This window comes from Herpailurus yagouaroundi, unplaced genomic scaffold (assembly GCF_014898765.1).
Source record: "Herpailurus yagouaroundi ecotype Mexico unplaced genomic scaffold, PumYag 196, whole genome shotgun sequence".
Taxonomy (NCBI): Eukaryota; Metazoa; Chordata; class Mammalia; order Carnivora; family Felidae; genus Herpailurus; species Herpailurus yagouaroundi.
Window position 1 is genome coordinate 30,564,266 of NW_024412427.1, and position 13,161 is coordinate 30,577,426.

The 13,161-nt window shown below is 45.1% G+C and overlaps 1 protein-coding gene across 3 annotated transcripts in view; it reads left to right on the top strand.

Annotated features, from left to right (window-relative positions):
- DTD1 (D-aminoacyl-tRNA deacylase 1) overlaps nucleotides 1-13,161 on the top strand; it is a 200,969-nt gene that overhangs the window by 175,735 nt on the left and 12,073 nt on the right. For all 3 annotated transcript variants that reach the window (XR_005782163.1, XM_040447817.1, XM_040447818.1), the window contains exon 5: nucleotides 9,222-9,393. Coding sequence is in view for 2 of the 3 variants with exons in the window: in XM_040447817.1 (XP_040303751.1) it covers nucleotides 9,222-9,374 (153 nt within the window). In the remaining variant the exon portion in view is untranslated. The remainder of the gene's footprint in view (nucleotides 1-9,221; nucleotides 9,394-13,161) is intronic.

Consider the following 13,161-nt stretch of genomic DNA (forward strand, 5'->3'; position numbering starts at 1 on the left):
TTGGTTTGGGGCATTTTTTCCTTTAACTCATGTCCTTACTTCTAAGGGAGCCTGGCTGGGCATGTCCTTCCTTTGCAGCATCCTGTGATGACCCAGTTGTGCCTCCTGACGCCGACAGGGCCACAGGTGTGGGCCAGCGCCCTCAGAATAATAGGTATTTTAGAAAGTGATTGCAGAGGAGACATTTGATCTTTATAACTTGCACCATAAGACTTTCTTGGAATCTTTGCAAGGGGTTGGTTGGAACAGAACTTTTCCATCTACACTACGGTCTATAAAAATCATAGTAACTGACTTCATGGGGCTTGAGTTTTTCTTTTGTTATTTTCTTCACTCTCTAATTAGATTTTGCTCATATGTGGGACAGAATAGCCTGGCAGGAAATAACGAGCATTAAAATAACTCAAAGATGGGGCCATGGGGGCCGGCTTAGCATTGCCCTAGCAAGAATAGAGACCAGGTTTGCTGCCCTGGACCTGTGGCTAACCCCAGGAGCTCCTGTCCTGGTGAACGTTTGCTCCTAAAAGGGGCAAGTCGACTGAAGGCTTGGCCAGGAGTCCAGAGACCTGGTGCTCTTCTTAGCCTGGGAGATGACTGGATGTGGTCTTGGGTTTGCTCTGTCTTGACTGACTTTGACTCTGTAGTGCTCAAAAGCAATCTGGGAATCATATCTCCCCTTGACTTCTTGGAATGCTAAAGGTGGCAAACTGGTTGTCATAATCTAAGGGGTCATTTATTTCCCGAGCATGAAGAAATTTTCAGCTTATGTCCATGGGGCCTTGGAGGAAAGAGATGCTCTCTTCTGTCTAGTGTAGGCTCAAAAAGAAGAAAGGGGAATATGTGAAGTGGTCTTCATGGGACATGTGGGAACTTGTGAGGACATCTATAAGAAGCTGTAGTTTTTCACCGGTAGTACCCCAAACCACGTTGGAAGCAAGTTTAAGACACCATCACTCTAAGAGTAATCCTTCCATCAAGAATTCTTGGGCACCTGTTTTGTTCTGAAATGATTTGTAAAGAAGTCGGTTTTCTAGGGCCCCTTCAAACCTGCATCTGGCACCTTGCGGCCTGGCAGGCTTGGATGTTCCCCAGAGAAGCAGGCAGAGGTGACAGCAACAACAGATGTGGATCAGCTCTGCTTACACCCTTCCAGCCCACGTGGGTGTCGCTCACCTGAGCTTCTCCTGGAGTGGGTGGAGTCTAGGGGAGCCTGGAGTCCCACTGCCCACACAGCACTGAGCTCTCAGATTTTCTCATCAGGGTACTCCTGGCAGCTCATTAGTGTCCACAGAAGCCTGAAGTTACCCACTCACTTTGTGTTTTATGACATTGTCACACTGGAAGATTCCACAGTGTGAAATGATCAGTCTTTGAAGATCCCTCCAAAGTGCTGTTTTGTGTGTGAAAGGACAGAGCAGGTAAGAATGATCCCTGTGTGTTTGGTGCTTTCCACATGCCAGCTCGTATGCCCATGCCACACTGTGTCCTCACTTGTGCCCTGGGCAGGCTGACTGGGCAGATAACCATGTAGCATTTACAGAAAAGCGAATGGAGGTGTGGAGGATTAAGTGGCTTGCTCAGAAGTGCCTCCTTTTCGCTTTCCAGTAAGCTGCTACCTGCATAAGAGACAGCTGTCTGCCCCAGAAGCCAGACTCACTGGTAGGGCTGACACTCAGTGTGTGCTGCTGGGTGGGGGCCTCACACTGTTTCCTTCCCCCCAGATGCTGGGAAAGAGCTGTTCAGGCACAGAGGTAACATGAGCAACAGTTTGAGTGTCCCTTCTCTCTGGGGCTGTCACCTGGTCACTCTTCAAACAACAGGTCCTGTTCATTCATTTCTGCACTCACTCATCCAGGGTTTTGTGTGCCACACCATGCAAGTCACATTACTGTGGCTGTCTTAGCTAGGGGGGACCTTGGGGAACATTTGTTCCTAAGGCTCCCACATACCAGCAGCACCCCAGCCTGCTGTTTGCTCTGTCTGGTCTGTCCCCCAAGTCTCTGGTGATGGTTCCCACCAGCAGTGTGTTGACTTCACCTGCCATTCCCGGATGGTGACACTTTGGTTTCTGCTGGTGGGGCACTCTCACCAGAATTCACCCCTCACTCTTCCTTGTATTTTCCTGGGTTGTCCCTGCCCCACCTTGGCCTCTTGCTCTTCAGCCTCTCCTTCTCTTCTGTCCTCTCTGCCTGTCGTTTTCTGGTCGGGTGGTCTGCACTGCCTATGCTTTCCACCTTCATGTGTCTGAAGAATCTTCATTGTTCTTGAAGAATCAATATACAGAGGATGCTGCTGGGCTCTGGAGTTCATGTGGCTTCTTAGCCCTCCTACAGGACACTGACCCGACCCTACCCTCAGCCATGGCTTCCATTGGCCCTCGCTGACCTGCTTTTGCTAGTTCCTTCCTGACCTCCCTGAACTTGGGGCTTGCTCCCCCCCCTTGAGACCCACCACTCTCTGGCTACTCTGTGTTCCTTGCTGTGATTCTCCCATACTGACTGCTTGCTTTGGTCGCCCCTCCTGCTCGTAGCTGGGCCTCGAGAGCCCCTGTCCTGCCTGCATTCTCTTGATGCTGGCAGCAGACTGTTTCCTGCTCTGTATCTGCCATGTATCAGTGAATGGGCCTGGGGTTAGATTCCTCTCTCTCAGCCTGGCCTGCCTCTCCCACTGCTGTTGACAGGCCACACAGGGTGACATGGTCTTTTCCTGAGGATCAGTGCTAGGGATATCAGAGAACTAACTCTAGACCTTGTTGCTTTGAATAGTTTTGCAATGGTGGCAGCTCTCAGAATGAGGAAGGGGTGTCTAGAGGTATGCAGAAGCCTCTGGAGAGCTGTGGCAGGGCCGAGCTGGGGGCGCCACTATCCTATAGGTGAGGTCATCCAGCTCCTTCCTCTTTAAGCCATACTCAGGTAGGTTTATAGCTCTAGCAGCTGAAAACAGAGTGTCTCATAAAATGCCCACTGAACTAAATGAGAATATGGGTGTTCAGTAGGTTATGTAACTTGCGTAAGTTTTCACAACATGCAAGTGGCTGAGATGGGACCAGACTCTAGGCCTACAGTCACCAAACTCCACATTGCTTTCAGGGAGCCACATGCCTTCTCTTGCTTAATTGGTGAACTTCATTTAAGGTGTATATTGAGGGGTGTCCGGGTGGCTCAGTTGGTTAAACATCCTATTTGAGCTCAGGTCATGATCTCACGGTTTATGAGTTCGAGCCCTGCATTGGGTTCTGCGCTGACAATGTGTAGAACCTGCTTGGGATTCCCTTCCCTTCTCTTCCCTCCTTTTCCCTTCCCTTCCCTCTCTGCCCCTCCCCAACTTGTGCTTTCTTTCTCTCAAAATAAATAAATAACTTAAAAAAAAAGATGGGGGCGCCTGGGTGGCTCATCAGCCATGAGTTCGAGCCCCACATTGGGCTCTGCGCTGCCAGCTCAGAGCCTGGAGCCTGCTTCAGATTCTGTGTCTCCCCCTCTCTCTGCCCCTCCCCTGCTCACTCTCTGTCTCTCAAAAATGAATAAACATTAAAAAAAAAAGACGTATATTGAGCACTGGCTTAGGAGTCCTGCCCCATTCTAGGTTTGAGGGACACAGAGGCAAACCAAGCAGGCCCCCTGGCTTCCTGGGGCTGACTGTCCACCAGGTATATGGTTGGTTATGTCCACTCATGACAAGCCAGTATTCTAGGCACTTGATATGTATGAAGAGTAATATTATAATCCCCATTTTATTTTATTATTTTTTTTTTTAATTATTTTTTTTCAACGTTTTTTATTTATTTTTGGGACAGAGAGAGACACGGAGCATGAACGGGGGAGGGGCAGAGAGAGAGGGAGACACAGAATCGGAAACAGGCTCCAGGCTCTGAGCCATCTGCCCAGAGCCCAACGCGGGGCTCGAACTCACGGACCGCGAGATCGTGACCTGGCTGAAGTCAGACGCTTAACCGACTGCGCCACCCAGGCGCCCCTATAATCCCCATTTTAAAGCAGAGAAAGCTGGGGGTGCTGTCAATCCTTGGCACTCTGCCTGTAGCATACAGCAGGCCAGTCTGTGATCCTTCTTTGCTCTTATCTTCTTTGCTAGAAAATACACAGGGACCTCAAGGCCATCTCTGTGCCAAATTAAAGAGAAACTCGTCCAAATGCAGGTCTAGCTCCTTGGTGGTTTAGCAACAAGCTGCTGCAGGTTTTGCCTGTACATTTCTGTCTTGATGGTTGAAGAATTCAGAAAGCTCAAACACAATAACTCAACATTAATCAGCTGGGAACAAGGCTGGTTGATAAACCTGTGTTTATTAGGGACAGAAACTTTTCTCTGCACCCCTCCCGCCCCCCGCAGGCCCCTCAGGTCCTGTTGGCTGTGATCTCCATTACTATGCCCATGAGATAGGAGGGTCAGAGATTGTCACTTCTGAAGTGGCAAGTTGCTGGGGTCAGCAGGGAGGGAGGAAGAAGCTGGGAAGACCTGTAGTGCCAGCAACTGATAGTGCTTTGCTTTTCTTTTCTTTTCTTTTCTTTTCTTTTCTTTTCTTTTCTTTTCTTTTCTTTTCTTTTCTTTTCTTTTCTTTTCTTTTCTTTTCTTTTCTTTTCTTTTCTTTTCTTTTCTTTTCTTTTCTTTTCTTTTCTTTTCTTTTCTTTCCCTTCCCTTCCCGTCCCTTCCCTTCCCTTCCCTTCCCTTCCCTTCCCGTCCCTTCCCGTCCCTTCCCGTCCCTTCCCGTCCCTTTTCTCTTTTCCCTTCTCATCCCTTTTCTCTTTTCCCTTCCCGTCCCGTCCCATCCTGTCCCGTTTATTTTGAGAGAGAGAGAGCAAGCAAGCAGTGGGGAGAAGCAGAGAGATTGGGAGAAAGAGAATCCCAAGCAGGCTCTGTGCTACCATCCCAGAGCCCAGTGTTGGGCTTGATCCTATGAACTGCAAGATCATGACCTGAGCAGAAAACCAAGAGTCAGATGCTTAACAGACTGAGCCATCCAGGAGCCCTGACAGTGGTTTCTCTGTGGGACATTCATGATACTACCACTGTTATGGGTTGTTCAGAGCAAATGGGATCACACAGGTGGATGTGCCAAGTGGAGGTTCCTAACAGGTGGCTCATATCTGCCTCATTGACATTACATTTGTCCAGATGCTTAAAAAGAAATGTGAATGTCCTTAGGTGGGGCTTGTCCTCTCCAGTGTGGCTGCAGTCTCCACCATGCCCTGTTGTCTCATGCTTTGTTACTTCCCTCTTTTGCTACCTGCCTGGTCCTTCAAGGTATGTAGGTTTGCAAGCCCTACGTTAGTATCTGTGTTCAACTAGTTTATTCTTACATTTTGCTATGGAAATCTTAACTACAAAGAAAATCCTTTATTTTCTCAGTGGATTTAATCAAGAGTTGGGGTGTTTGGGATCTAGATATTCCCATCCCCCCTGCATCATCCCCCAACCCCCAGCTTGCCAAGATCTACCATGAGAGGTACAGGCTGGCCATAGGACAGTTATCTGGCCCCTGGCAGTGTCTGTGTGCCCAGGGGAAGGTTGGATTTCTCCCCATGACACTAAGGCCTGTGTGGTTTGGACAGTGTTTCCTTTGCATTATGGACACCCTCATCAGTTAATTAAAAAACAAGCAAACAAACAAAAACCCAAAAGTACTCCATTTCAGTGTTTGTGGATCATGTGTTCACAGGGCCTGTACTGGTTTACATTCTCCTTGACATGCATCTCCCTGTGAATTTGAAAGCTGTTGACATTCTACATAATTCCATATGCATTACCAGTTTCTTTTCTGCTTCTTTTTCTTTCTTTCTCATTTGTTTTCTTAAAAAAAAAAAAAAAATCCAACTGCTTTCTTGCCTTGAGATGCAAATTCCAAGTTTTGTCTGCCTTGGATTCCAAGTTTTCTGAGAAAAGGCTTCAATTTATTAGGCTAGTTCACAGTGTTCTCACAGAGAACTTTGAGGCATGGAACCATATGTGGTTGGGTTGTATTAAGATAAATAATGTAAGAGAATCAGCATCACATCATTTATAGAAACTCAGGCTATGCTTGTCACTTAAATAATTATCACACATGATTTACAAGTGTGGTCTGTGGTGGGAGGGGACAGGGTTGGGGTGAAAGATCAAACCGATGTTTCCACAGTGTCACACTCTTTTGATGGCACCTCTGAGTCAGTGCAGCATCAGATTGGTACTGCAGGTACCCAAGGAACCTCGGAGAAACCTGCTTTAATTGGGAATGATTCCCTGTCACTCTCCCAGAGTCTGGTTTCTCACCAGCATTTAAGAGCAGAAAGTGAAGAACAGGTTGGGACAAACAGGCCTTTGCATGAGATTGAATCTTAGCAGTGGGGGGAGGCTTGGTGTGGTTAAGTCATTGGTGATGTTCACATTTTCTGTATTTATACCTCTAAAGAGGGGAAACATAATGGAGAGAGTCTCTTTTTAAAATAAAAATCATGCTTTCTTAGTGTCTAACTTGGAACATGTTCATGGTTTTCTATGTGTATGTGTATAATTTGTCTATAGATACGCATCTATTATACATACATGTATAAACACATACATAGACACTGATGTAAATGTAAGCTGCTGGCAGCAGAAGGCAACTTATCACAGTTCACTGCAGAACACTGATTTCCAGATGTTTGGATTTCACGAACTAGGAATATAAAAAGATAAAAAAGAAATTGGGGGGGGGGGCCGTCCAGCATAGAGTGCCAACTCTGTGTTTTCTAAGATCACTAACAAATTTTTTTGGTGATGGCTGTTAGCTAGACTTATCGTGGTGATCAGTTTGCAGTATATACAAATAAAATCATTATGTGTACACCTGAAACTCTTGTAATATTATATGTCAATTATATATAGCACAATAAAAAGTATTTTTAATTGTCATAAAATACACATAAAATTTACCATCCTAGCTATTTTTAAATATACAGTTCAATAATGGTAAGTACATTCACATTGTGCAATCCAAGATCATTTTGCCAAAAACAAAAAAGGCGCAAGACAGAAGGACACCCATCTACCATCCTCATCATTTCATAAAGAAAAGGAGCATTTTAATTCCAAAAGAGGAATGGGGATGGAAGGCTGTCACCTTAGATACAGGAAATTCCTCCTTTATCTGTGGTAAAATAGTACAGAGAAAAATGCCACAGTACATGGTTCAGTAGCTGATACTTTCACAGCAAGACTTGAAGGAAGTTATGTGTTGGTTTACATCCCGGTGCAAGCATTTTACTGGTGGGATGGTCTAAGTGCTGGTAGCAAGCAGTTCACATACTAGCACTGGTCAGCAGCCCTGTTCTATACCTGGTGTGTTTTTAAAAGTAAAAGTTGGGGCGCCTGGGTGGCGCAGTCGGTTAAGCGTCTGACTTCAGCCAGGTCACGATCTCGCGGTCCGTGAGTTCGAGCCCCGCGTCAGGCTCTGGGCTGATGGCTCGGAGCCTGGAGCCTGTTTCCGATTCTGTGTCTCCCTCTCTCTCTGCCCCTCCCCCGTTCATGCTCTGTCTCTCTCTGTCTCCAAAATAAATAAACTTTGAAAAAAAAAAATTTGAAAGTAAAAGTTGACAGTTATGGTGTGAACCCATGTATATTCATTCCACTGTGATCACATTCTCTCCTCTGTCTCCCCATAGTTAACTATTGTACTGAAATTGGTTTGTATTCACCTAGTTCATACCATATCTGCATAAGCCCATTAGCAATATATAGTGTTGTTTTGTGTAAATGGAATCCTGCTGTATATAGCCTTTGAAACTTAATTTGGTTTGCATAACATGATTTTAAAGATTTACCCATTTTGATATATGTAGATTTGCGTTATGGTATTGCTTTATTTGAGTATATATACCACATTACATTTATCTATCCTTATGTCAGTTGACATTTAGGCTGTTTGGGTTTTTGCTGTTACAAACAGTAGTGCATTGCTCATTTCTGTGAGCCTTTCCTGTGCACACGAATGAGAATTTTTCCAGAGGAGTTACCTGGGAGGAGAGTTGATGGGTCAAAGGTGAAGTGATGTCTTTATTCACAAAATCTACTTAGCATGTTAACCAACCTCATTGTTTACTAGAGCTTTTCAGGTAAATGGGAAGTGGGAAAGATAGTGTTATAAGTCAACCATTAATAAATGTGATTTTTCTAGACCAAATTGAGAGCAGCTGATTGTTGATTGATCTTAAGGTTTTGCTCAGTCTGTCTGTAATCAAGAGATGATATGGCAGGTTGCTTGTAGTGAGTTTTCTTTGTGTGTTTGGATGTGGGACGTGGACCGGCAGGGAGAAGAAGCCAGCCCTTCATTTAGTTTCCCTCTTTCCATGTGAACTATAAAATGTTTGCAGTCTTTGTCTGGGAGGCAGATGAAACTGGGTGTTGCTGTCTCTCGGGCTTTGTTACAGATGGCTTTTTTGGTCTAAGAAAATCCTTTGGGCTCACACTTGGCCAATGTGCTCTGACAAGTTTCTCAGCAGGCCTTTCTGGAGTAGACTTGCTGTTGCTCAGGGTGTCAGATGATCTAAGTTTCTTTCAACTGTCTAGTCTGTGGTTTCCACTGAGGAAATGGACCCTGGTTCCTCTGGAGTCGGGTGCCAGAGGCATGTCCCCCAGCCGGCCTGAAGGAAGTCTGAGAGGGTTCCCTGTGGCCAGTGTCCGTGTGTAGCCACCACGTGGCCTACTAGGAACACTTGCAGTTTTGGCTATGGATAAGTTCAGTCTCAAAGAATAAATTGAGAATTGAGACGATGTCTAAATGTGCTTAATGTACTTTATTCGGAGCCTTCTCTGTTATCTTCAGCAAATAGTGGAGTGTTTTGATCAGTCTTTAGAAAACAGTAAGTGGGAAGACAGTGTGCTTAGAAAAAGCTGGAGAAACATCAGAGAAAAAAAAAACGGATAAAAGACTTTTATTTATAGGGCTCTTCTCATCTCAGCCTATCAGAGAAGCCTGTTAGCTGACCATTTTCAAATAGCACATGGCAGGATGAGTTATGGGTGGGGAAAGTTCGGAGAGATCACACACGTGACTAATCTGTGTCAACGACTGAGGTGCCTGACTGACTAACGTACATGTTGCTGGCCACTTGGCACATCTGAACCGTTACGGCACACAGGCTTATCAGACAGAAGCACTTTCAGTGGTTGCTACGTGGGAAGTAATCGGTGTTTTTGATATACAGGCACACGTTTACGTTCGTAAAACAAATCTTTTTACTTTTTATAATCAGCTGTCAAAGCTTGAAAAACAGCAGCAGAGGAAAGAAAAGACCAGAGCCAAGGGGCCTTCTGAATCAAGCAAAGAAAGAAACGCCCCCCGAAAAGAAGACCGCAGTGCCAGCAGCGGGGCAGAGGGCGACGTGTCTTCTGAGCGGGAGCCGTAGACTTAAGGATGGAACTCAGGTAGGAGCCGCCCCTCCCTGCATAGCTCCATCTTCTGACATTTTGGGCAAATGGTAACAAATTGAGAACAGAATGGCTTTTGAGGCAGAATTCACTTTATGGACATTCATCCATAGCTTCCTGAAATCTGCCGCCTTCCTGGATGGAGAGAAAAGTTGAGGTGCGGGGTCGGGTTGGGGGTACCCATGGGCCTGGAGTGTTCTCCTTCCTCACTTGCCTTTGTCGGCTAACAACTGCCGCTACTGTGAGCATTTCCAGAGTGTTCGCAGATGTGTGATCCGGACCTGGAGCCTCACCCAAACCGTTCCTGGCCATTGCGCCCTCCTCTCCATTGCTGCTCTCGGCAGCTCCAACGGGGACCAAGTCACCTGCAGCCGCCTCCTCTCATAGCTGCCCACCCCATCCTTCAGTTCGCTCTGCCTGTCACAGCACCTTGTCACCTCCACACCCAGGAGTGCCTCTCAGCTCACTGTAGTAGTAGTCTCCCTCTCTGCCTGATGGTCAGAGGCATCTAAACCTTGACCTGGCTGTCTGATGGCCCTTTGCTCAAGTTTGTTCCCCCAGTGAGCACGTTATTGAGAGCCTCATACTTGCTGGAGTTCACAAGTTCAGGGAGAAGCAAAGGAATAATTGTAGCATGGTTTTTTGTGGGGGTGGTGGGAATGTGAGGCTCCACGGAGGGGAGGATGTGTGGAAATGGGCAAACGAGGGGCGAGGTGGGAGCTGCCACAGCCAAGAGAAAAGCAGATGCAAACACTGTTTGGTGTGGGGAAGGACAGAGAGTTTTGGAACAGAGGTAGAGAAGAGTGGCTAGAACACTGCGTGCAAGTGGGCAGTGGGGTATCCAGGGAGCTTCTGTAAAATCAGACAAATAGGATTATGGGTCATAAGGGTCTGATGTGCAGTTGGGAAATTTGGGTTTCATCCTGAGGTGGCAGGGAACCTCTTAAGGTTCAAAGATCCAAATGACATGATCAGGTGCAAAGTTTAAGGAGATGACTCCAGCAGCCATGGGGAGTGAGGCTGGAACCATCAGGCCAGTTAGTACGTAGTAGCAGAAATCAAGAGAGGAGCAAGGTCTGGCCATACATTTCAGAGCTTTCAGCTTATACATAGTCTGTGGTTCAAACCATGTCAGCATATGGGTTCATCCTGGAGATGCTGAATGGTGAGAAAGGAGAACATTCTTAAGATGGCTTTCTGCCTTCTCTTTCCTTCTGAAAGGGAAGTCCATTTGTGAAATGACCTTTAGGATGCACACTACTAGACACTGAGATATATTAGAGAGTCTGTAGTGATAATTGGGTGTTGTGGAATTGGCTTGCAAACATAAACAGACCAAAGGAACAGAACAGAGAGCTCAGGAAGGTTATGTTGTTGATCCACTGATGGTTTTTTTTTTTTTTTTAATGGTTATTTAATTTTGAGAGAGAGAGATAAAGCACAAACAGGAGAGGGGCAGAGGAAGAGAGGGAGACAGAGAATCTGAAGCAGGCTCCAGGCTCTGAGCTGTCAGCACAGAACCTGATGCGGGGCTTGAATTCATGAGCCATGAGATCATGACCTGAGCTGAAGTTGGACGCTCAACTGACTGAGCTGCCCAGGTGCCCTGATTCACTGACAGTTTTAAGGGGAGGGAGACTCTGGATAATAAATCCTGTAATGTCCTCTTGACTTTTCCCCTAATCACTCTGTTTCCTTCCAAGTAACTACAGAAGCAACAGAGCTATGGTCACTTGTCTTGGCTGATTTTTCTCACACTAATGGGAAAGCAAAGCAGGAATCAGAGGGAAGTTTTTTTCACACTCTGCTTCATTTGTCTCAGTGACAAGCTCCCCCTTTTCTTGGCCTTGACCTAAAGACATGGGTTTTTATTCATGAACTCACACAGTTGGTGTGAGTTAGGGAGAGTCTTCTGAAGCTTGCTATGTGGTGTCTAAATAATTCACAAATACACAGTAATATTTTATGTGGCATTTATATCATATAAAACTTCCATTCCCACTCCCTTAAAATTTCTGTGATGATTTGTTCATATCAGCTGTGAGTTTTGTCATCACAAATATTGCTAGTGCTTCTGACTTACAGTCTGTTCACTAACCCTAAATTTCTGAGGGGTGAATTGCACCACGCAAAGACAGTGCGCAGAGTGCCTTTTTAAGTTACTTTTACAGTTATGCTCATTAAGTGGGTCCAGCGGTCACACAGGATCTCACTGAGTTCTTATTTCCATCCTGCCAATTTCTGTGTGACATTAAGCTATGTAATCTTTGCTTTCTTGGTTTTCTTTATTAACTAAGAGAGTCAAACTCATTCCTTTCACTAGTGGTGTTGTGAATGTCAGGCGGGTAAAGCCGTAATGCCTGGTGACAGTCCTAGCAGGCTGGGGTGGGAGGGGCAAGTTGAAGGGGACTCTCCCTATGTTTCTGTGGCACCTCCCTTGCCCCCTGGCGATTGTGTTGGAGAGAGCACCCCAGCATGCACTCCTGACCCCTGGATGAAGGATGAAAGACTGGCTAATCTGATGGGCAGGGGATGACATTCATAATAGTAGGTGGTTCCTTGGTTCAGAAGCAAAATCCGGACCCAATATATTCTATTTCTGCTCCTTGAACTGAGGGCAGCTGCCCAGCCTACATGGCTTTTTATTCTTATGGCCCTACTCTGACACAGCACCATGTCTTTTCCATGTAATTTTAAGATTATAAATAATAGCTTTTTCCTCAATGAGTATTGGGACCTTACAGTAAATTTTTAAAAATTGAATTTTCAGACTCCCATGATGAACTCAATGAATAGAAAAGTAGTAAATATATAATCACTCCTCTCCCAGTAACCAAGCACAGCTTATCAACCTAAATGGACGTGCGCACACATGCGTGTGCACACACACACACTCAGATGTGCCTTGGACCTTGTATTTTCAAAATGGCTTTAAAAAATTCTTATGCCACCTAGTTGCATTTTTTCTTGATTATATTATCAACCCGCTCATATATTTTATAAATTTAATGTCTTGATTTTTGATGTAACTGTGTCTGTTCAGTACTACAAATCTTTGTTTTGTTTATTGAGGGGTGTTGTTGAATTCTACTCTTTATAACAGTGCAAAACATAACTTTCTATTTGAGTTAGATTTTGGCCTTAGAATAATCCCAGTAGAAAGGTATCCTGGATATTAGTTTCCTGTACCCAATGGGTAGCTTGGGAGTGATTTTGCCATCTCTATGGGCAAGAAAAATACCTGAATGCCTCATGCGTAGAGAAAGAGACAGTAACTGTGTGTCACAGAACATGCTAGAGGACACATTCACAATAGAAAACAAGGGAAGAGGTGAAAGTGGGCATCTCTTTCCAACATCTCCCAGAGTTTAAGAGGTGAAATTTCTTATAGACTGGTAGGTATCTATTTTTGCTTTTCTAAAATTGATGGAAAAGTTAAAAACTGTAACCATATTTATTCTCAAGGTATTGCTGATTGGGTAGTGTAGAACTTGGGGTAAATCCTACTACAGTTGACTCTTGAACAACACGGGTTTGACCTGTGTGGGTCTCCTTATACATGGGTTTTTTTTTTGTTTTTTTTCCAATATATTGGAAACATTTTTGGAGATTTACAACAATTTGCAAAAGCTTGCAGACAAACTATGTAGCCTTAGAAATATAAAGAAATTAAGAAAAGGTTAGGAATGTCATGAATGCATAAAAAAAATCTATGTAAGTACCAGTCTATTTTACCAGTTACTACCATAAAATATACATACATCT